This window comes from Hyla sarda, chromosome 1 (genome assembly GCF_029499605.1).
Source record: "Hyla sarda isolate aHylSar1 chromosome 1, aHylSar1.hap1, whole genome shotgun sequence".
NCBI lineage: Eukaryota > Metazoa > Chordata > Amphibia > Anura > Hylidae > Hyla > Hyla sarda.
In genome coordinates this window covers 616,281,720-616,307,880 of record NC_079189.1, presented here as the reverse complement: position 1 = coordinate 616,307,880, position 26,161 = coordinate 616,281,720, and the positions used below count along the sequence as shown (strand labels likewise).

At 48.4% G+C, this 26,161-nt stretch overlaps 1 protein-coding gene across 1 annotated transcript in view; it reads right to left on the bottom strand.

Annotated features, from left to right (window-relative positions):
* Positions 1-26,161, bottom strand: part of LOC130309908 (uncharacterized) — a 51,902-nt gene that overhangs the window by 5,107 nt on the left and 20,634 nt on the right. The window contains exons 8-10 of the mRNA XM_056552361.1: positions 21,434-21,694; positions 19,734-19,892; positions 4,128-4,248 (exon numbers count right to left, since the gene is read on the bottom strand). Of these exons, the coding sequence (XP_056408336.1) occupies positions 4,128-4,248; positions 19,734-19,892; positions 21,434-21,694 (541 nt within the window). The remainder of the gene's footprint in view (positions 1-4,127; positions 4,249-19,733; positions 19,893-21,433; positions 21,695-26,161) is intronic.

Below are 26,161 nucleotides of genomic sequence, written 5' to 3'. Positions count from 1 at the left end.
GTGAGAGTCTCTAGATTCTGGTCCTTGGACGGAGCCTTGATCAGAAGGTCGTCCAAGTAAGGGATCACTGAGACCCCCCCTTGTCCTTAGCAGACCGATCACCGGCGCAAGGACCTAGGTGAACACCCTCGGAGCTGTGGCTAGGCCGAGGGGGAGAGCCACAAACTGAAAATGTCCCTCCGGGACAGCAAAGCGGAGGAACCACTGATGTCCCGGAAAATTCGGAACATGGAGGTAGGCGTCCCTGATGTTCACTGAGGAAAGAAACTCCCCCTGATCCATGGTCGACACAACCGAACGGAGAGACTCCATGCGGAAGTGGCGCAAGAGGAGAAGCAGGTTGAGGAGCTTTAGATCCAAGATAGGGCATACTGGACCCACTTTTCTTGGGAACTACAAAGAGGTTGGAAAAAAAACCCCGAAAGTGTTCCCTGGGAGGAACCGGAACAATGACCCCCTGAATGAGGAGGGTCTGAAGCACATCCCGGAAGACCTAAGCCACAGAGGGAGATCGCGGAGCTCGGGAAAGGAAAAAGCGGTCCTTTGGAAGAGAGGCAAACTCGATCCGGTAACCATTGGACACCCCATCCCTGACCCAGGAGTCCTGCACATGAGTGGTCCAGACATCCCGGAAGAGTAACAGACGACCTCCCACCCGAGAAAAATCCGCGGGTGAGGGCGTCCCTTCAGGCAGCGGTGGGTTTGCGGGTACCCGCCTTGGGCGCAAAGTGGACCGAACCATTATCCGAATTCCAGGATGTGCGCGTCTGGAAGAAGGGAGCCTTTTTGTCCCGAGAAGGCACCTGCCTGGTCCCCATCGTGACCCTGAAGATCCAAAGGAACGAAAGGAGGTAGATTTACAGCAGGATGTAGTTCTACAGGCCTTATTTTGAGGTAATAAGGAACTCTTCCCTCCCATGGCTTCCGAGATGATCTCACCTCGGCGCTTACTAAAAAGCTGAGAACCAGTAAAAGGAAGCTCAGTGAGAGACTTCTTAGAGGCTGCGTCCGCATCCCAGGCCTTAAGCCACGCGGATCTACAGAGAGCCACAAGGTTACCCGTGGCAAAAGCAGCACAGTGGGCCGACTGCATGGAAGCAGAACACAGAAAATCTCCCGCTTTAGAAAGCAGGAGAATTAAGTCGGCCAGTTCTTCCAAGGAAGCTCCAGAAGAATTGCCCTGGCGGAGTCGGGAAACCCAAATCGTAACCCGCAGCCTCAAAGGCAAATTTAGCCAAGGTCTCCCCTTTTTGTCCGCTGGATCCATAAAAGATGCAGCATCGGGCAAAGGTAGGATAGTAGTCTTAGATAGACGGGAGACTGGTGGGTCCACCGTAGGAGGGGAGGTCCACCGGGCCATAAGGTCCTTAGCAAAGGGATAACGTGCTTGAACCTTCTTTGTTTCTTGAAACCTCTTGTCAGGGTGGCTCCAGGCAGACTCTAGCAAGGCATCAAATTCAGCATGGGAGCTAAACATCGTGTGAGCCGGACGGGCACGATGAAAGGAAACTTCTGGGACAGGTTCCTGGGTCCTCTAGGTGAAAGGTGTCTCTTATGGCCGAAACCAATGAGTCCACCGTATCGGTCATGTCTGCGTGGTCTTCTGAGTCTTGAAACAGAAGCAGCCTCATCAACTAGTTCTCCAGGGGAGTGGGAACGGGTGGAGTCAGCCTTAGAAGAGGGAGACACTGACCTGGTGCGCCGTTCTGGAGACTCAGAACGGCGACTCTGGAAGAAAGACACTTGCTGGAAGACGTAGCAGAGGGACGATGCCCATGCCTACGTCTGTACAAAGACTCCGGAGAGGAGTCAGAGGAATGGCCCCTATTAAAGGAGTACTCTGATTTAAAAATGTATACCCCCCCAAACGTTCCCCATGGCTGTACCTCTCTGCACATGTACTTATTTCTGAAATCGGTCCAGCCATTCTCCTGCTGCGGGGGCCCTGTATTTTCTGCCACTTCCTGGTTATGGTGATGTGGAGGATGACGTAAAAATAGTTTTCCCCCATACTGCATTGCTACAATTTCCTGTCCCCCGTGCCTCCCTCCTCCTCAACCCCTTACCTTTCTCTTACCTAATAATTTTAATAAAAACGCCCCCCCCCCCGCTGCTGCCCATACCCCTAAACACAGCGCTTTCATCTTTGCCTCCATTCCCCTGCACCAATGAAAGGGAGCTCCACAGCTGCACTAGGCTCCCAGCGTAGATATAGCTATGCGAGCACACGCATGTGCTCCCTGTTAGTTATGCCAGCGTAACTATCAGGATATCATTGGCCTACAATTATCACATGTCCGGTCCCGGCGAGATTGTATGTGCGCACGCGCGGCTGGATCGCGCTGATAGGCTTGGGTATCCTACAGTTATCACATGTCCGGTCCCAAGGAGATGGTATGTGCGCACGCGCGGCTGGATCGCGCTGATTGGCAGAGGATTTTCTGATGCGTTTACACAGCCCAGCCAATGAAGGCTGTGCAAACGATGCCATAAAATAACTTTGCTCCAGAGTACTCCTTTAAGCTTGTTAGAGTGTTTAAAATAGGGTGAGGAAGAGCGAGGCTCTATTGGGGAAGGGTGTAAGGAAGACCTCTCTAAGGCAGTCACCACGGAACGGGAGACCTGCGCCAAGTCAGAAATAGACTGAGAGGGAAGACACCCACATTGGAGGGGCAGCATCCTGAATAGGAATACCAGGGGGGGGTCAGGGGGTGCAGTGATGCAGGCAGAACAAGTGGGTACAGCAGACCCAGGCATTTTGCGTTTCAGCCCTTACAAGTGTAGTAGGTGAACAGGGCCACAGGTACCTGTTTAGAGGGAGGGACAGTTCTGGTCTCGGACGTGGAAAAATAGGGTAATCTCACCAGCGTCCATGTCCCCCACCAGGCAGCTGCTGTGAGAAAAGCAGGGACAGCAGGACCAATCAGAAGAGAGGGGCCGGGTTAGACTGGAGCACCTCTGATTGGCCTCCAGTCCCCCGCACTGCTCTGATTGGCTGAAGAGATTCGTGCTCTCCCTAGGCGCGAATCCCGCCGGGGAAGAAAGATGCCGGCCCATAATGGCGCCCCCGCTCCAATCCCCGAAGCATATGTGAGTGTCGGGGAACAGGAGCGGGCGAAGTGCCAGCGCAGCGAGCCGCTGTGAAAACGAAAGTAAACTGCGCCCTGGCTACGCTGAACACCACGCGGCCGGAGCACAGAAGAAAAAAACCCCATAGAGGCGGCTGCTGAATAAAGAAAGACTGCCCAGCTCTTGCCCAATAGGGACCCCAACTAGAAATAATAAAAAGGAGTGGGACGAAAACAGGGGTTCTCCAAAGGTTGCAAGCCCCCAACACCTGAAAGAAAAAAAGGGAAAAGGAGAATACTCACCTCAATCTGAAGAACTCACCTCATGAAGTCTTCAGCCAGCTTTTTGTCACCTGCATCATGCCGGGCTTGAAAAGCGAGACAAACAGGGAAAGGTGGGGGACCCGGACCCATAAGGTACAACCCCAGGCGCTGACCGTTGGCGAGAGGGGGTTGACAGTACATGCACGATGCTTGTGCCCCCTCAATCGCAAATGGGGAAACAGTGAACGCTATGTTCCTGAGTCCCCACCTGAAAAGAGAAAAATAAGGGGAATAAGAAAAACTGAACGTCCCTATTCTGTAAAAAGAAAAAAATCTTAGACCAAGTCTGGGGAGAAACCCGACCAGTGTCCATCACCTGCAGACACTAAGCTAAAACTGATGACCTCAGGCTCTGTAGGCGGGTATATCCTGCTGGGAGGAGACGACTTTTTGGTTTCCTTAGTGTCAAGTCTCCCAGCAACAACAGCATATACCCAAAGTCTGTGTCCCCCAATGGAGCCGAAAGAGAAATTGTATTTTGCTGCGTAAGAACTGGAGCCCAACAGGGAAACATTTTTTAAATGGTCACTAATAGGTTAAAGCCATGTTGTCTCCTGTGGGACGAGCAGATTACACATCATTCTGGAGCAGCAGGGAACACTGGGACATTTATTCTGCAGGAACATCAGGTTGGTGAAGGTTTTATGATATTTACTATGAACATTGGATGAATAGAGAGATTTATGTCATTAAGTCAGAGGTTTCTAGTATAAAGGAATAATGAGTGACACTTACCTGGTGATGTGAGGGGCCGGGGGTCCTCCATAATGTCCTGGTACAGATCCTTGTGTCCTTCTACATACTCCCACTCCTCCATGGAGAAATAGACCGCCACATCCTGACACCTTATAGGAACCTGACACATAATGATACAGTCATCACCAGACCCCTCCATTACTGTATAATGTCCCAGCAGTGTCACCTCTCTAATCATCACCAGACCCCTCCATTACTGTATAATGTCCCAGCAGTGTCACCTCTCTAATCATCACCAGACCCCTCCATTACTATATAATGTCCCAGCAGTGTCACCTCTCTAATCATCACCAGACCCCTCCATTACTATATAATGTCCCAGCAGTGTCACCTCTCCAGTCATCACCAGACCCCTCCATTACTGTATAATGTCCCAGCAGTGTCACCTCTCTAATCATCACCAGACCCTCCATTACTGTATAATGTCCCAGCAGTGTCACCTCTCCAGTCATCACCAGACCCCTCCATTACTATATAATGTCCCAGCAGTGTCACCTCTCCAGTCATCACCAGACCCCTCCATTACTGTATAATGTCCCAGCAGTGTCACCTCTCCAGTCATCACCAGACCCCTCCATTACTGTATAATGTCCCAGCAGTTTCACCTCTCCAGTCATCACCAGGCCCCTCCATTACTGTATAATGTCCCAGCAGTGTCACCTCTCTAATCATCACCAGACCCCTCCATTACTGTATAATGTCCCAGCAGTGTCACCTCTCTAATCATCACCAGACCCCTCCATTACTGTATAATGTCCCAGCATTGTCACCTCTCCAGTCATCACCAGACCCCTCCATTACTGTATAATGTCCCAGCAGTGTCACCTCTCTAATCATCACCAGACCCCTCCATTACTGTATAATGTCCCAGCAGTGTCACCTCTCCAGTCATCACCAGACCCCCCCATTACTGTATAATGTCCCAGCAGTGTCACCTCTCTAATCATCACCAGACCCCCCCATTACTGTATAATGTCCCAGCAGTGTCACCTCTCTAATCATCACCAGACCCCTCCAGTACTGTATAATGTCCCAGCAGTGTCACCTCTCCAGTCATCACCAGACCCCTCCATTACTGTATAATGTCCCAGCAGTGTCACCTCTCCAGTCATCACCAGACCCCCCCATTACTGTATAATGTCCCAGCAGTGTCACCTCTCTAATCATCACCAGACCCCTCCATTACTGTATAATGTCCCAGCAGTGTCACCTCTCTAATCATCACCAGACCCCTCCATTACTGTATAATGTCCCAGCAGTGTCACCTCTCCAGTCATCACCAGACCCCTCCATTACTATATAATGTCCCAGCAGTGTCACCTCTCCAGTCATCACCAGACCCCTCCATTACTGTATAATGTCCCAGCAGTGTCACCTCTCCAGTCATCACCAGACCCCTCCATTACTGTATAATGTCCCAGCATTCCCAGCAGTGTCACCTCTCCAGTCATCACCAGACCCCTCCATTACTGTATAATGTCCCAGCAGTGTCACCTCTCTAATCATCACCAGACCCCTCCATTACTGTATAATGTCCCAGCAGTGTCACCTCTCCAGTCATCACCAGACCCCTCCATTACTATATAATGTCCCAGCAGTGTCACCTCTCTAATCATCACCAGACCCCTCCATTACTGTATAATGTCCCCGCAGTGTCACCTCTCTAATCATCACCAGACCCCTCCATTACTGTATAATGTCCCAGCAGTGTCACCTCTCCAGTCATCACCAGACCCCTCCATTACTGTATAATGTCCAGCGGTGTCACCTCTCTAATCACCAGACCCCTCCATTACTGTATAATGTCCAGCAGTGTCATCTCTCCAGTCATCACCATACCCCTCCATTACTGTATAATGTCCCAGCAGTGTCACCTCTCCAGTCATCACCAGACCCTCCATTACTGTATAATGTCCCAGCAGTGTCACCTCTCTAATCATCACCAGACCCATCCATTACTGTATAATATCCCAGCAGGGTCACCTCTCTAATCATCACCAGACCCCTCCATTACTGTATAATGTCCCAGCAGTGTCACCTCTCCAGTCATCACCAGACCCCTCCATTACTGTATATTGTCCCAGCAGTGTCACCTCTCCAGTCATCACCAGACCCCTCCATTACTGTATAATGTCCCAGCAGGGTCACCTCTCTAGTCATCACCGGACCCCTCCATTACTGTATAATGTCCCAGCAGGGTCACCTCTCCAGTCATCACCAGACCACTCCATTACTGTATAATGTCCAGCAGTGTCACCTCTCTAATCATCACCAGACCCCTCCATTACTGTATAATGTCCCAGCAGTGTCACCTCTCCAGTCATCACCAGACCCCTCTATTACTGTATATTGTCCCAGCAGTGTCACCGTTCAGTCATCACCAGACCCCCCCATTACTGTATAATGTCCCAGCAGTGTCACCTCTCTAATCATCACCAGACCCCCCCATTACTGTATAATGTCCCAGCAGTGTCACCTCTCTAATCATCACCAGACCCCTCCAGTACTGTATAATGTCCCAGCAGTGTCACCTCTCCAGTCATCACCAGACCCCTCCATTACTGTATAATGTCCCAGCAGTGTCACCTCTCCAGTCATCACCAGACCCCCCCATTACTGTATAATGTCCCAGCAGTGTCACCTCTCTAATCATCACCAGACCCCTCCATTACTGTATAATGTCCCAGCAGTGTCACCTCTCTAATCATCACCAGACCCCTCCATTACTGTATAATGTCCCAGCAGTGTCACCTCTCCAGTCATCACCAGACCCCTCCATTACTATATAATGTCCCAGCAGTGTCACCTCTCCAGTCATCACCAGACCCCTCCATTACTGTATAATGTCCCAGCAGTGTCACCTCTCCAGTCATCACCAGACCCCTCCATTACTGTATAATGTCCCAGCAGTGTCACCTCTCTAATCATCACCAGACCCCTCCATTACTGTATAATGTCCCAGCAGTGTCACCTCTCCAGTCATCACCAGACCCCTCCATTACTATATAATGTCCCAGCAGTGTCACCTCTCTAATCATCACCAGACCCCTCCATTACTGTATAATGTCCCCGCAGTGTCACCTCTCTAATCATCACCAGACCCCTCCATTACTGTATAATGTCCCAGCAGTGTCACCTCTCCAGTCATCACCAGACCCCTCCATTACTGTATAATGTCCAGCGGTGTCACCTCTCTAATCACCAGACCCCTCCATTACTGTATAATGTCCAGCAGTGTCATCTCTCCAGTCATCACCATACCCCTCCATTACTGTATAATGTCCCAGCAGTGTCACCTCTCCAGTCATCACCAGACCCTCCATTACTGTATAATGTCCCAGCAGTGTCACCTCTCTAATCATCACCAGACCCCTCCATTACTGTATAATATCCCAGCAGGGTCACCTCTCTAATCATCACCAGACCCCTCCATTACTGTATAATGTCCCAGCAGTGTCACCTCTCCAGTCATCACCAGACCCCTTCATTACTGTATATTGTCCCAGCAGTGTCACCTCTCCAGTCATCACCAGACCCCTCCATTACTGTATAATGTCCCAGCAGGGTCACCTCTCTAGTCATCACCGGACCCCTCCATTACTGTATAATGTCCCAGCAGGGTCACCTCTCCAGTCATCACCAGACCCCTCCATTACTGTATAATGTCCAGCAGTGTCACCTCTCTAATCATCAGACCCCTCCATTACTGTATAATGTCCCAGCAGTGTCACCTCTCCAGTCATCACCAGACCCCTCTATTACTGTATATTGTCCCAGCAGTGTCACCTCTCCAGTCATCACCAGACCCCTCCATTACTGTATAATGTCCCAGCAGGGTCACCTCTCTAGTCATCACCGGACCCCTCCATTACTGTATAATGTCCCAGCAGGGTCACCTCTCCAGTCATCACCAGACCCCTCCATTACTGTATAATGTCCAGCAGTGTCACCTCTCTAATCATCACCAGACCCCTCCATTACTGTATATTGTCCCAGCAGGGTCACCTCTCCAGTCATCACCAGACCCCTCCATTACTGTATAATGTCCCAGCAATGTCACCTCTCCAGTCATCACCAGACCCCTCCATTACTGTATAATGTCCCAGCAGTGTCACCTCTCCAGTCACCACCAGACCCCTTCTTTACTGTATAATGTCCCAGCAGTGTCACCTCTCCAGTCATCACCAGACCCCTCCATTACTGTATAATGTCCCAGCAGGGTCACCTCTCCAGTCATCACCAGACCCCTCCATTACTGTATAATGTCCCAGCAGTGTCACCTCTCCAGTCATCACCAGACCCCTCCATTACTGTATAATGTCCAGCAGTGTCACCTCTCCAGTCATCACCAGACCCCTCCATTACTGTATAATGTCCTAGCAGTGTCACCTCTCCAGTCATCAGACCCCTCCATTACTGTATAATGTCCCAGCAGTGTCACCTCTCTAATCATCACCAGACCCCTCCTTTACTGTATAATGTTCCAGCAGTGTCACCTCTCCAGTCATCACCAGACCCCTTCATTACTGTATAATGTCCAGCAGTGTCACCTCTCTAATCATCCCCAGACCTCTCCATTACTGTATAATGTCCCAGCAGTGTCACTTCTCCAGTCATCACCAGACCCCTCCATTACTGTATAATGTCCCAGCATTCCCAGCAGTGTCACCTCTTCAGTCATCACCAGACCCCTCCATTACTATATAATGTCCCAGCAGTGTCACCTCTCCAGTCATCACCAGACCCCTCCATTACTGTATAATGTCCAGAAGTGTCACCTCTCCAGTCACCACCAGACCCCTCCATTACTGTATAATATCCCAGCAGTGTCACCTCTCCAGTCATCACCAGACCCCTTCATTACTGTATAATGTCCCAGCAGTGTCACCTCTCCAGTCATCACCAGACCCCTCCATTACTGTATAATGTCCCAGCAGGGTCACCTCTCCAGTCATCACCAGACCCCTCCATTACTGTATAATGTCCCAGCAGTGTCACCTCTCCAGTCATCACCAGACCCCTCCATTACTGTATAATGTCCAGCAGTGTCACCTCTCCAGTCATCACCAGACCCCTCCATTACTGTATAATGTCCCAGCAGTGTCACCTCTCCAGTCATCACCAGACCCCTTCATTACTGTATAATGTCCAGCAGTGTTACCTCTCTAATCATCCCCAGACCTCTCCATTACTGTATAATGTCCCAGCAGTGTCACTTCTCCAGTCATCACCAGACCCCTCCATTACTGTATAATGTCCCAGCAGTGTCACCTCTCCAGTCATCACCAGACCCCTTCATTACTGTATAATGTCCAGCAGTGTCACCTCTCTAATCATCCCCAGACCTCTCCATTACTGTATAATGTCCCAGCAGTGTCACTTCTCCAGTCATCACCAGACCCCTCCATTACTATATAATGTCCCAGCAGTGTCACCTCTCCAGTCATCACCAGACCCCTCCATTACTGTATAATGTCCAGAAGTGTCACCTCTCCAGTCATCACCAGACCCCTCCATTACTGTATAATATCCCAGCAGTGTCACCTCTCTAATCATCACCAGACCCCTCCATTACTGTATAATGTCCCAGCAGGGTCACCTCTCCAGTCATCACCAGACCCCTCCATTACTGTATAATATCCCAGCAGTGTCACCTCTCTAATCATCACCAGACCCCTCCAGTACTGTATAATGTCCCAGCAGTGTCACCTCTCCAGTCATCACAGACCCCTCTATTACTGTATATTGTCCAAGCAGTGTCACCTCTCCAGTCATCACCAGACCCCTCCATTACTGTATAATGTCCCAGCAGGGTCACCTCTCTAGTCATCACCAGACCCCTCCATTACTATATAATGTCCCAGCAGGGTCACCTCTCTAGTCATCACCAGACCCCTCCATTACTGTATAATGTCCCAGCAGTGTCACCTCTCCAGTCATCACCAGACCCCCCCATTACTGTATAATGTCCCAGCAGTGTCACCTCTCTAATCATCACCAGACCCCTCCATTACTGTATAATGTCCCAGCAGTGTCACCTCTCTAATCATCACCAGACCCCTCCATTACTGTATAATGTCCCAGCAGTGTCACCTCTCCAGTCATCACCAGACCCCTCCATTACTATATAATGTCCCAGCAGTGTCACCTCTCCAGTCATCACCAGACCCCTCCATTACTGTATAATGTCCCAGCAGTGTCACCTCTCCAGTCATCACCAGACCCCTCCATTACTGTATAATGTCCCAGCATTCCCAGCAGTGTCACCTCTCCAGTCATCACCAGACCCCTCCATTACTGTATAATGTCCCAGCAGTGTCACCTCTCTAATCATCACCAGACCCCTCCATTACTGTATAATGTCCCAGCAGTGTCACCTCTCCAGTCATCACCAGACCCCTCCATTACTATATAATGTCCCAGCAGTGTCACCTCTCTAATCATCACCAGACCCCTCCATTACTGTATAATGTCCCCGCAGTGTCACCTCTCTAATCATCACCAGACCCCTCCATTACTGTATAATGTCCCAGCAGTGTCACCTCTCCAGTCATCACCAGACCCCTCCATTACTGTATAATGTCCAGCAGTGTCACCTCTCCAGTCATCACCATACCCCTTCATTACTGTATAATGTCCCAGCAGTGTCACCTCTCCAGTCATCACCAGACCCTCCATTACTGTATAATGTCCCAGCAGTGTCACCTCTCTAATCATCACCAGACCCCTCCATTACTGTATAATATCCCAGCAGGGTCACCTCTCTAATCATCACCAGACCCCTCCATTACTGTATAATGTCCCAGCAGTGTCACCTCTCCAGTCATCACCAGACCCCTCCATTACTGTATAATGTCCCAGCAGTGTCACCTCTCTAATCATCACCAGACCCCTCCATTACTGTATAATGTCCCAGCAGTGTCACCTCTCTAATCATCACCAGACCCCTCCATTACTGTATAATGTCCCAGCGGTGTCACCTCTCTAATCACCAGACCCCTCCATTACTGTATAATGTCCAGCAGTGTCACCTCTCCAGTCATCACCATACCCCTTCATTACTGTATAATGTCCCAGCAGTGTCACCTCTCCAGTCATCACCAGACCCTCCATTACTGTATAATATCCCAGCAGTGTCACCTCTCTAATCATCACCAGACCCCTCCATTACTGTATAATATCCCAGCAGGGTCACCTCTCTAATCATCACCAGACCCCTCCATTACTGTATAATGTCCCAGCAGTGTCACCTCTCCAGTCATCACCAGACCCCTCCATTACTGTATAATGTCCCAGCAGTGTCACCTCTCCAGTCATCACCACACCCCTCCATTACTATATAATGTCCCAGCAGTGTCACCTCTCCAGTCATCACCAGACCCCTCCATTACTGTATAATGTCCCAGCAGTGTCACCTCTCCAGTCATCACCAGACCCCTCCATTACTGTATAATGTCCCAGCAGTGTCACCTCTCTAATCATCACCAGACCCCTCCATTACTGTATAATGTCCCAGCAGTGTCACCTCTCCAGTCATCACCAGACCCCTCCATTACTATATAATGTCCCAGCAGTGTCACCTCTCTAATCATCACCAGACCCCTCCATTACTGTATAATGTCCCCGCAGTGTCACCTCTCTAATCATCACCAGACCCCTCCATTACTGTATAATGTCCCAGCAGTGTCACCTCTCCAGTCATCACCAGACCCCTCCATTACTGTATAATGTCCAGCGGTGTCACCTCTCTAATCACCAGACCCCTCCATTACTGTATAATGTCCAGCAGTGTCACCTCTCCAGTCATCACCATACCCCTTCATTACTGTATAATGTCCCAGCAGTGTCACCTCTCCAGCCATCACCAGACCCTCCATTACTGTATAATGTCCCAGCAGTGTCACCTCTCTAATCATCACCAGACCCCTCCATTACTGTATAATATCCCAGCAGGGTCACCTCTCTAATCATCACCAGACCCCTCCATTACTGTATAATGTCCCAGCAGTGTCACCTCTCCAGTCATCACCAGACCCCTCCATTACTGTATAATGTCCAGCGGTGTCACCTCTCTAATCACCAGACCCCTCCATTACTGTATAATGTCCAGCAGTGTCACCTCTCCAGTCATCACCATACCCCTTCATTACTGTATAATGTCCCAGCAGTGTCACCTCTCCAGTCATCACCAGACCCTCCATTACTGTATAATGTCCCAGCAGTGTCACCTCTCTAATCATCACCAGACCCCTCCATTACTGTATAATATCCCAGCAGGGTCACCTCTCTAATCATCACCAGACCCCTCCATTACTGTATAATGTCCCAGCAGTGTCACCTCTCCAGTCATCACCAGACCCCTCCATTACTGTATAATGTCCCAGCAGTGTCACCTCTCTAATCATCACCAGACCCCTCCATTACTGTATAATGTCCCAGCAGTGTCACCTCTCTAATCATCACCAGACCCCTCCATTACTGTATAATGTCCCAGCAGTGTCACCTCTCTATTCATCACCAGACCCCTCCATTACCGTATAATGTCCCAGCAGTGTCACCTCTCTAATCATCACGAGACCCCTCCATTACTGTATAATGTCCCAGCAGTGTCACCTCTCCAGTCATCACCACACCCCTCCATTACTATATAATGTCCCAGCAGTGTCACCTCTCCAGTCATCACCAGACCCCTCCATTACTGTATAATGTCCCAGCAGTGTCACCTCTCCAGTCATCACCAGACCCCTCCATTACTGTATAATGTCCCAGCAGTGTCACCTCTCTAATCATCACCAGACCCCTCCATTACTGTATAATGTCCCAGCAGTGTCACCTCTCCAGTCATCACCAGACCCCTCCATTACTATATAATGTCCCAGCAGTGTCACCTCTCTAATCATCACCAGATCCCTCCATTACTGTATAATGTCCCCGCAGTGTCACCTCTCTAATCATCACCAGACCCCTCCATTACTGTATAATGTCCCAGCAGTGTCACCTCTCCAGTCATCACCAGACCCCTCCATTACTGTATAATGTCCAGCGGTGTCACCTCTCTAATCACCAGACCCCTCCATTACTGTATAATGTCCAGCAGTGTCACCTCTCCAGTCATCACCATACCCCTTCATTACTGTATAATGTCCCAGCAGTGTCACCTCTCCAGCCATCACCAGACCCTCCATTACTGTATAATGTCCCAGCAGTGTCACCTCTCTAATCATCACCAGACCCCTCCATTACTGTATAATATCCCAGCAGGGTCACCTCTCTAATCATCACCAGACCCCTCCATTACTGTATAATGTCCCAGCAGTGTCACCTCTCCAGTCATCACCATACCCCTTCATTACTGTATAATGTCCCAGCAGTGTCACCTCTCCAGTCATCACCAGACCCTCCATTACTGTATAATGTCCCAGCAGTGTCACCTCTCTAATCATCACCAGACCCCTCCATTACTGTATAATATCCCAGCAGGGTCACCTCTCTAATCATCACCAGACCCCTCCATTACTGTATAATGTCCCAGCAGTGTCACCTCTCCAGTCATCACCAGACCCCTCCATTACTGTATAATGTCCCAGCAGTGTCACCTCTCTAATCATCACCAGACCCCTCCATTACTGTATAATGTCCCAGCAGTGTCACCTCTCTAATCATCACCAGACCCCTCCATTACTGTATAATGTCCCAGCAGTGTCACCTCTCTATTCATCACCAGATCCCTCCATTACCGTATAATGTCCCAGCAGTGTCACCTCTCTAATCATCCCCAGAACCCTCCATTACTGTATAATGTCCCAGCAGTGTCACCTCTCCAGTCATCACCAGACCCCTCCATTACTGTATAATGTCCCAGCAGTGTCACCTCTCCAGTCATCACCAGACCCCTCCATTACTGTATAATGTCCCAGCAGTGTCACCTCTCCAGTCATCACCAGACCCCTCCATTACTGTATAATGTCCCAGCAGTGTCACCTCTCTAATCATCACCAGACCCCTCCATTACTGTATAATGTCCCAGCAGGGTCACCTCTCTAATCATCACCAGACCCCTCCATTACTGTATAATGTCCCAGCAGTGTCACCTCTCTATTCATCACCAGACCCCTCCATTACCGTATAATGTCCCAGCAGTGTCACCTCTCTAATCATCACGAGACCCCTCCATTACTGTATAATGTCCCAGCAGTGTCACCTCTCCAGTCATCACCACACCCCTCCATTACTATATAATGTCCCAGCAGTGTCACCTCTCCAGTCATCACCAGACCCCTCCATTACTGTATAATGTCCCAGCAGTGTCACCTCTCCAGTCATCACCAGACCCCTCCATTACTGTATAATGTCCCAGCAGTGTCACCTCTCTAATCATCACCAGACCCCTCCATTACTGTATAATGTCCCAGCAGTGTCACCTCTCCAGTCATCACCAGACCCCTCCATTACTATATAATGTCCCAGCAGTGTCACCTCTCTAATCATCACCAGACCCCTCCATTACTGTATAATGTCCCCGCAGTGTCACCTCTCTAATCATCACCAGACCCCTCCATTACTGTATAATGTCCCAGCAGTGTCACCTCTCCAGTCATCACCAGACCCCTCCATTACTGTATAATGTCCAGCGGTGTCACCTCTCTAATCACCAGACCCCTCCATTACTGTATAATGTCCAGCAGTGTCACCTCTCCAGTCATCACCATACCCCTTCATTACTGTATAATGTCCCAGCAGTGTCACCTCTCCAGTCATCACCAGACCCTCCATTACTGTATAATGTCCCAGCAGTGTCACCTCTCTAATCATCACCAGACCCCTCCATTACTGTATAATATCCCAGCAGGGTCACCTCTCTAATCATCACCAGACCCCTCCATTACTGTATAATGTCCCAGCAGTGTCACCTCTCCAGTCATCACCATACCCCTTCATTACTGTATAATGTCCCAGCAGTGTCACCTCTCCAGTCATCACCAGACCCTCCATTACTGTATAATGTCCCAGCAGTGTCACCTCTCTAATCATCACCAGACCCCTCCATTACTGTATAATATCCCAGCAGGGTCACCTCTCTAATCATCACCAGACCCCTCCATTACTGTATAATGTCCCAGCAGTGTCACCTCTCCAGTCATCACCAGACCCCTCCATTACTGTATAATGTCCCAGCAGTGTCACCTCTCTAATCATCACCAGACCCCTCCATTACTGTATAATGTCCCAGCAGTGTCACCTCTCTAATCATCACCAGACCCCTCCATTACTGTATAATGTCCCAGCAGTGTCACCTCTCTATTCATCACCAGACCCCTCCATTACCGTATAATGTCCCAGCAGTGTCACCTCTCTAATCATCCCCAGAACCCTCCATTACTGTATAATGTCCCAGCAGTGTCACCTCTCCAGTCATCACCAGACCCCTCCATTACTGTATAATGTCCCAGCAGTGTCACCTCTCCAGTCATCACCAGACCCCTCCATTACTGTATAATGTCCCAGCAGTGTCACCTCTCCAGTCATCACCAGACCCCTCCATTACTGTATAATGTCCCAGCAGTGTCACCTCTCTAATCATCACCAGACTCCTCCATTACTGTATAATGTCCCAGCAGTGTCACCTCTCTAATCATCACCAGACCCCTCCATTACTGTATAATGTCCCAGCAGTGTCACCTCTCTATTCATCACCAGACCCCTCCATTACCGTATAATGTCCCAGCAGTGTCACCTCTCTAATCATCCCCAGAACCCTCCATTACTGTATAATGTCCCAGCAGTGTCACCTCTCCAGTCATCACCAGACCCCTCCATTACTGTATAATGTCCCAGCAGTGTCACCTCTCCAGTCATCACCAGACCCCTCCATTACTGTATAATGTCCCAGCAGTGTCACCTCTCCAGTCATCACCAGACCCCTCCATTACTGTATAATGTTCCAGCAGTGTCACCCCTCTAATCATCACCAGACCCCTCCATTACTGTATAATGTACAGCAGTGTCTCCTCCCTAATCATCACCAGACCCCTCCATTACTGTATAATGTCCCAGCAGTGTCACCTCTCCAGTCATCACCAGACCCCTCCATTACTGTATAATGTCCCAGCAGTGTCACCTCTCTAATAATCACCAGACCCCTCCATTACTGTATAATGTCCCAGCAGGGTCACCTCTCTAATCATCACCAGACCCCTCCATTATTGTATAATGTCCAGCGGTGTCACCTCTCCAGTCATCACCAGACCCCTCCATTACTGTATAATGTCCCAGCAGGGTCACCTCTCTAGTCATCACCAGACCCCTCCATTACTATATAATGTCCCAGCAGGGTCACCTCTCTAGTCATCACCAGACCCCTCCATTACTGTATAATGTCCCAGCAGTGTCACCTCTCCAGTCATCACCAGACCCCCCCATTACTGTATAATGTCCCAGCAGTGTCACCTCTCTAATCATCACCAGACCCCTCCATTACTGTATAATGTCCCAGCAGTGTCACCTCTCTAATCATCACCAGACCCCTCCATTACTGTATAATGTCCCAGCAGTGTCACCTCTCCAGTCATCACCAGACCCCTCCATTACTATATAATGTCCCAGCAGTGTCACCTCTCCAGTCATCACCAGACCCCTCCATTACTGTATAATGTCCCAGCAGTGTCACCTCTCCAGTCATCACCAGACCCCTCCATTACTGTATAATGTCCCAACATTCCCAGCAGTGTCACCTCTCCAGTCATCACCAGACCCCTCCATTACTGTATAATGTCCCAGCAGTGTCACCTCTCTAATCATCACCAGACCCCTCCATTACTGTATAATGTCCCAGCAGTGTCACCTCTCCAGTCATCACCAGACCCCTCCATTACTATATAATGTCCCAGCAGTGTCACCTCTCTAATCATCACCAGACCCCTCCATTACTGTATAATGTCCCCGCAGTGTCACCTCTCTAATCATCACCAGACCCCTCCATTACTGTATAATGTCCCAGCAGTGTCACCTCTCCAGTCATCACCAGACCCCTCCATTACTGTATAATGTCCAGCGGTGTCACCTCTCTAATCACCAGACCCCTCCATTACTGTATAATGTCCAGCAGTGTCATCTCTCCAGTCATCACCATACCCCTCCATTACTGTATAATGTCCCAGCAGTGTCACCTCTCCAGTCATCACCAGACCCTCCATTACTGTATAATGTCCCAGCAGTGTCACCTCTCTAATCATCACCAGACCCCTCCATTACTGTATAATATCCCAGCAGGGTCACCTCTCTAATCATCACCAGACCCCTCCATTACTGTATAATGTCCCAGCAGTGTCACCTCTCCAGTCATCACCAGACCCCTCCATTACTGTATAATGTCCCAGCAGTGTCACCTCTCTAATCATCACCAGACCCCTCCATTACTGTATAATGTCCCAGCAGTGTCACCTCTCTAATCATCACCAGACCCCTCCATTACTGTATAATGTCCCAGCAGTGTCACCTCTCTATTCATCACCAGACCCCTCCATTACCGTATAATGTCCCAGCAGTGTCACCTCTCTAATCATCACCAGACCCCTCCATTACTGTATAATGTCCCAGCAGTGTCACCTCTCCAGTCATCACCAGACCCCTCCATTACTATATAATGTCCCAGCAGTGTCACCTCTCCAGTCATCACCAGACCCCTCCATTACTGTATAATGTCCCAGCAGTGTCACCTCTCCAGTCATCACCAGACCCCTCCATTACTGTATAATGTCCCAGCATTCCCAGCAGTGTCACCTCTCCAGTCATCACCAGACCCCTCCATTACTGTATAATGTCCCAGCAGTGTCACCTCTCTAATCATCACCAGACCCCTCCATTACTGTATAATGTCCCAGCAGTGTCACCTCTCCAGTCATCACCAGACCCCTCCATTACTATATAATGTCCCAGCAGTGTCACCTCTCTAATCATCACCAGACCCCTCCATTACTGTATAATGTCCCCGCAGTTTCACCTCTCTAATCATCACCAGACCCCTCCATTACTGTATAATGTCCCCGCAGTGTCACCTCTCTAATCATCACCAGACCCCTCCATTACTGTATAATGTCCCAGCAGTGTCACCTCTCCAGTCATCACCAGACCCCTCCATTACTGTATAATGTCCAGCGGTGTCACCTCTCTAATCACCAGACCCCTACATTACTGTATAATGTCCAGCAGTGTCACCTCTCCAGTCATCACCATACCCCTTCATTACTGTATAATGTCCCAGCAGTGTCACCTCTCCAGTCATCACCAGACCCTCCATTACTGTATAATGTCCCAGCAGTGTCACCTCTCTAATCATCACCAGACCCCTCCATTACTGTATAATATCCCAGCAGGGTCACCTCTCTAATCATCACCAGACCCCTCCATTACTGTATAATGTCCCAGCAGTGTCACCTCTCCAGTCATCACCATACCCCTTCATTACTGTATAATGTCCCAGCAGTGTCACCTCTCTAATCATCACCAGACCCCTCCATTACTGTATAATATCCCAGCAGGGTCACCTCTCTAATCATCACCAGACCCCTCCATTACTGTATAATGTCCCAGCAGTGTCACCTCTCCAGTCATCACCAGACCCCTCCATTACTGTATAATGTCCCAGCAGTGTCACCTCTCTAATCATCACCAGACCCCTCCATTACTGTATAATGTCCCAGCAGTGTCACCTCTCTAATCATCACCAGACCCCTCCATTACTGTATAATGTCCCAGCAGTGTCACCTCTCTAATCATCACCAGACCCCTCCATTACTGTATAATGTCCCAGCAGTGTCACCTCTCTATTCATCACCAGACCCCTCCATTACCGTATAATGTCCCAGCAGTGTCACCTCTCTAATCATCCCCAGAACCCTCCATTACTGTATAATGTCCCAGCAGTGTCACCTCTCCAGTCATCACCAGACCCCTCCATTACTGTATAATGTCCCAGCAGTGTCACCTCTCCAGTCATCACCAGACCCCTCCATTACTGTATAATGTCCCAGCAGTGTCACCTCTCCAGTCATCACCAGACCCCTCCATTACTGTATAATGTTCCAGCAGTGTCACCCCTCTAATCATCACCAGACCCCTCCATTACTGTATAATGTCCAGCAGTGTCTCCTCTCTAATTATCACCAGACCCCTCCATTACTGTATAATGTCCCAGCAGTGTCACCTCTCCAGTCATCACCAGACCCCTCCATTACTGTATAATGTCCCAGCAGTGTCACCTCTCTAATAATCACCAGACCCCTCCATTACTGTATAATGTCCCAGCAGGGTCACCTCTCTAATCATCACCAGACCCCTCCATTACTGTATAATGTCCAGCAGGGTCACCTCTCCAGTCATCACCAGACCCCTCCATTACTGTATAATGTCCCAGCAGTGTCACCTCTCCAGTCATCACCAGACCCCTCCATTACTGTATAATGTCCCAGCAGTGTCACCCCTCTAATCATCACCAGACCCCTCCATTACTGTATAATGTCCAGCAGGGTCACCTCTCTAATCATCACCAGACCCTTCCATTACTGTATAATGTCCCAGCAGGGTCACCTCTCTAATCAGCATCTCCATCATCTTGTTGATGAGTTCTAGGATCTTCTTGTTGTTCCTCTCATGTATCATGGAGTGAGGTGGAGGGTCTGTGATGGGGTTCGGGCCCCTGCTCCATCCTCCGGACTCCCCCGATGTCTTCCTCACTATGGTATAATCCTGTGTATGGAGAGAGACACAAATCTGGTGATCAGTATAAATCCCGGGATCAACGACCATCTCCAGAATCTATGACTATAACCTGTGATATTATTACACTGAAGAAAGTCATCGGGCCCCTCCTGATCTCTTGTATTTCCCCATGACACCTTCTTCTGGAGGAGAACCCCATAGTCTCACTGCTCTTACAGTAAAGAATCCTCCTCTATTGCTCCTATAACATTCCTAATGGCCCATTGGTTCCCATGGTAACTGCCCATATTGGGGCTGATCCTTCCTATAACATTCCTATTGGCCCATTGGTTCCCATGGTAACTGCCCATATTGGGGCTGATCCTTCCTATAACATTCCTATTGGCCCATTGGTTCCCATGGTAACTGCCCAAATTGGGGCTGATCCTTCCTATACCATTCCTATTGGTCCATTGGTTCCCATGGTAACTGCCCATATTGTGGCTGATCCTTCCTATAACATTCCTATTGGCCCATTGGTTGCCATGGCAACTGCCCATATTGGGGCTGATCCTTCCTATAACATTCCTATTGGCCCATTGGTTCCCATGGTAATTGCCCATATTGGGGCTGATCCTTCCTATTGGCCCATTGGTTCCCATGGTAACTGCCCATATTGGGGCTGATCCTTCCTATTGGCCCATTGGTTCCCATGGTAACTGCCCATATTGGGGCTGATCCTTCCTATAACATTCCTATTGGCCCATTGGTTCCCATGGTAACTGCCCATATTGGGGCTGATCCTTCCTATTGGCCCATTGGTTCCCATGGTAACTGCCCATATTGGGGCTGATCCTTCCTATAACATTCCTATTGGCCCATTGGTTACCATGGTAACTGCCCATATTGGGGCTGATCCTTCCTATAACATTCCTATTGGCCTATTGGTTCCCAGGGTAACTGCCCATATTGGGGCTGATCCTTCCTATAACATTCCTATTGGCCCATTGGTTGCCATGGTAACTGCCCATATTGGGGCTGATCCTTCCTATAACATTCCTATTGGTCCATTGGTTCCCATGGTAACTGCCCATATTGGGGCTGATCCTTCCTATTGGCCCATTGGTTGCCATGGTAACTGCCCATATTGGGGCTGATCCTTCCTATAACATTCCTATTGGCCCATTGGTTGCCATGGTAACTGCCCATATTGGGGCTGATCCTTCCTATAACATTCCTATTGGCCCATTGGTTCCCATGGTAACTGCCCATATTGGGGCTGATCCTTCCTATAACATTCCTATTGGTCCATTGGTTCCCATGGTAACTGCCCATATTGGGGCTGATCCTTCCTATTGGCCCATTGGTTGCCATGGTAACTGCCCATATTGGGGCTGATCCTTCCTATAACATTCCTATTGGCCCATTGGTTCCCATGGTAACTGCCCATATTGGGGCTGATCCTTCCTATAACATTCCTATTGGCCCATTGGTTGCCATGGTAACTGCCCATATTGGGGCTGATCCTTCCTATCATGTCTTCTCTTCCCTATAATCCAATAAAGATGATAGAAATCTAGAGGAGTCACCTCTCCGGTCAGCAGGCGGATGATCTCCAGGGTGATGTGTAATAGTCCTGTAGTCACATCAGTCCTGTCCGGGGACATCCTGGGGGCAGCGGGAGAGAGGACGGGATCAGCTGGAGGGATCTTGTCCTTTATTACTGGGGGATCTGCGGCTGATAACAGAGAGAACAAGAGACAACAGCACCGACCACCCAGCAGGACCCGCTCCGACCTGCAATGGTGTCTCCAGGATAGGGAAAGGACCTGTGATGATGTCACCAAATGTCATAGGTCACGTGAGGAGACGGAGACTAGCAGTGAAGAAGATAGCGGTGGATAAAGGACCTGTGATCATGTGACATGAAGGGGCGGAGCTCAGGAGTAGTAAATTAAAGGTTGTAATTCAAGCACCTGTAATGATAGGTACGTGACCTTAAGGGGCGGGGCTCAGCAGTGGAGAAGATAATGGCGGATGAAGGACCTGTGATAATGGTCATGTGATACAAGGGGGCGGGGCACCGTAGTGAGGAGGATAGCAGTGGATGAAGGACCTGTGATGATGATCATGTGACACGAGGGGGCGGGTTTGTACGGAGATGAATTCTGGGTTTTCCCTTCTATAAGTTGTGAGAGCTGGAGCCAGAGGGATGCTGGGAGTTGTAGTTCTCTCCTCTGGTATCACATAATAACAGTCTGGACATGCTGGGAGTTGTAGTTCTCTCCTCTGGTATCACATAATAACAGTCTGGACATGCTGGGAGTTGTAGTTCTCTCCTCTGGTATCACATAATAACAGTCTGGACATGCTGGGAGTTGTAGTTCTCTCCTCTGGTATCACATAATAACAGTCTGGACATGCTGGGAGTTGTAGTTCTCCTCTGATATCACATAATAACAGTCTGGACATGCTGGGAGTTGTAGTTCTCTCTGATATCACATAATAAAAGTCTGGACATGCTGGGAGTTGTAGTTCTCTCCTCTGATATCACATAATAACAGTCAGGACATGTTGGGAGTTGTAGTTCTCTCCTCTGATATCACATAATAACAGTCTGGATATGCTGGGAGTTGTAGTTCTCTCCTCTGATATCACATAATAACAGTCTGGACATGCTGGGAGTTGTAGTTCTCTCCTCTGATATCAAATAATAACAGTCTGGACATGCTGGGAGTCGTAGTTCTCTCCTCTGATATCACATAATAACAGTCTGGACATGCTGGGAGTTGTAGTTCTCTCCTCTGATATCACATAATAACAGTCTGGACATGCTGGAAGTTGTAGTTCTCTCTGATATCACATAATAACAGTCTGGACATGCTGGGAGTTGTAGTTCTCTCCTCTGATATCACATAATAACAGACTGGACATGCTGGGAGTTGTAGTTCTCTCCTCTGATATCACATAATAACAGTCTGGACATGCTGGGAGTTGTAGTTCTCTCCTCTGATATCACATAATAACAGTCTGGACATGCTGGGAGTTGTAGTTCTCCTCTGATATCACATAATAACAGTCTGGACATGCTGGGAGTTGTAGTTCTCTCCTCTGATATCACATAATAACAGTCTGGACATGCTGGGAGTTGTAGTTCTCCTCTGATATCACATAATAACAGTCTGGACATGCTGGGAGTTGTAGTTCTCCTCTGATATCACATAACAGTCTGGACATGCTGGGAGTTGTAGTTCTCTCCTCTGATATCACATAACAGTCTGGACATGCTGGGAGTTGTAGTTCTCTCCTCTGATATCACATAATAACAGTCTGGACATGCTGGGAGTTGTAGTTCTCTCCTCTGATATCACATAATAACAGTCTGGACATGCTGGGAGTTGTAGTTCTCTCCTCTGATATCACATAATAACAGTCTGGACATGCTGGGAGTTATAGTTCTCTCCTCTGATATCACATAATAACAGTCTGGACACGCTGGGAGTTGTAGTTCTCTTCTCTGATATCACATAATAACAGTCTGGACATGCTGGGAGTTGTAGTTCTCTCCTCTGATATCACATAATAACAGTCTGGACATGCTGGGAGTTATAGTTCTCTCCTCTGATATCACATAATAACAGTCTGGACATGCTGGGAGTTGTAGTTCTCTCCTCTGATATCACATAATAACAGTCTGGACATGCTGGGAGTTGTAGTTCTCTCCTCTGATATCACATAATAACAGTCTGGACATGCTGGGAGTTGTAGTTCTCTCCTCTGATATCACATAATAACAGTCTGGACACGCTGGGAGTTGTAGTTCTCTGATATCACATAATAACAGTCTGGACATGCTGGGAGTTGTAGTTCTCTCCTCTGATATCACATAATAACAGTCTGGACATGCTGGGAGTTGTAATTCCTCTGATATCACATAATAACAGTATGGACATGCTGGGAGTTGTAGTTCTCTCTGATATCACATAATAACAGTCTGGACATGCTGGGAGTCGTAGTTCTCCTCTGATATCACATAATAACAGTCTGGACATGCTGGGAGTTGTAGTTCTCCTCTGATATCACATAATAACAGTCTGGACATGCTGGGAGTTGTAGTTCTCTCTGATATCACATAATAAAAGTCTGGACATGCTGGGAGTTGTAGTTCTCTCCTCTGATATCACATAATAACAGTCAGGACATGTTGGGAGTTGTAGTTCTCTCCTCTGATATCACATAATAACAGTCAGGACATGTTGGGAGTTGTAGTTCTCTCCTCTGATATCACATAATAACAGTCTGGACATGCTGGGAGTTGTAGTTCTCTCCTCTGATATCACATAATAACAGTCAGGACATGTTGGGAGTTGTAGTTCTCTCCTCTGATATCACATAATAACAGTCTGGATATGCTGGGAGTTGTAGTTCTCTCCTCTGATATCACATAATAACAGTCTGGACATGCTGGGAGTTGTAGTTCTCTCCTCTGATATCAAATAATAACGGTCTGGACATGCTGGGAGTCGTAGTTCTCTCCTCTGATATCACATAATAACAGTCTGGATATGCTGGGAGTTGTAGTTCTCTCCTCTGATATCACATAATAACAGTCTGGACATGCTGGGAGTCGTAGTTCTCTCCTCTGATATCACATAACAGTCTGGACATGCTGGGAGTTGTAGTTCTCTCCTCTGATATCACATAATAACAGTCTGGACATGCTGGGAGTTGTAGTTCTCTCCTCTGATATCACATAATAACAGTCTGGACATGCTGGGAGTTGTAGTTCTCTCCTCTGATATCAAATAATAACGGTCTGGACATGCTGGGAGTCGTAGTTCTCTCCTCTGATATCACATAATAACAGTCTGGACATGCTGGGAGTTGTAGTTCTCTCCTCTGATATCACATAATAACAGTCTGGACATGCTGGGAGTTGTAGTTATCTCCTCTGATATCACATAATAACAGTCTGGACATGCTGGGAGTTGTAGTTCTCTCTGATATCACATAATAACTGTCTGGACATGTTGGGAGTTGTAGTTCTCTCCTCTGATATCACATAATAACAGTCTGGATATGCTGGGAGTTGTAGTTCTCCTCTGATATCACATAACAGTCTGGACATGCTGGGAGTTGTAGTTCTCTCCTCTGATATCACATAATAACAGTCTGGACATGCTGGGAGTTGTAGTTCTCTCCTCTGATATCACATAATAACAGTCTGGACATGCTGGGAGTTGTAGTTCTCTCCTCTGATATCAAATAATAACAGTCTGGACATGCTGGGAGTCGTAGTTCTCTCCTCTGATATCACATAATAACAGTCTGGACATGCTGGGAGTTGTAGTTCTCTTCTCTGATATCACATAATAACAGTCTGGACATGCTGGGAGTTGTAGTTATCTCCTCTGATATCACATAATAACAGTCTGGACATGCTGGGAGTTGTAGTTCTCTCTGATATCACATAATAACAGTCTGGACATGCTGGGAGTTGTAGTTCTCTCCTCTGATATCACATAATAACAGACTGGACATGCTGGGAGTTGTAGTTCTCTCCTCTGATATCACATAATAACAGACTGGACATGCTGGGAGTTGTAGTTCTCCTCTGATATCACATAATAACAGTCTGGACATGCTGGGAGTTGTAGTTCTCTCCTCTGATATCACATAACAGTCTGGACATGCTGGGAGTTGTAGTTCTCTCTGATATCACATAATAACAGTCTGGACATGCTGGGAGTTGTAGTTCTCTCCTCTGATATCACATAATAACAGTCTGGACATGCTGGGAGTTGTAGTTCTCTCCTCTGATATCACATAATAACAGTCTGGACATGCTGGGAGTTGTAGTTCTCTCCTCTGATATCACATAATAACAGTCTGGACATGCTGGGAGTTGTAGTTCTCTCCTCTGATATCACATAATAACAGTCTGGACATGCTGGGAGTTGTAGTTCTCTCCTCTGATATCACATAACAGTCTGGACATGTTGGGAGTTGTAGTTCTCTCCTCTGATATCACATAACAGTCTGGACATGCTGGGAGTTGTAGTTCTCTCTGATAGCACATAATAACAGTCTGGACATGCTGGGAGTTGTAGTTCTCTCCTCTGATATCACATAACAGTCTGGACATGCTGGGAGTTGTAGTTCTCTCCTCTGATATCACATAATAACAGTCTGGACATGCTGGGAGTTGTAGTTCTCTCCTCTGATATCAAATAATAACAGTCTGGACATGCTGGGAGTTGTAGTTGTCTCCTCTGACATCACATATTGACATGCTGGGAGTTGTAGTTCTCATCTGA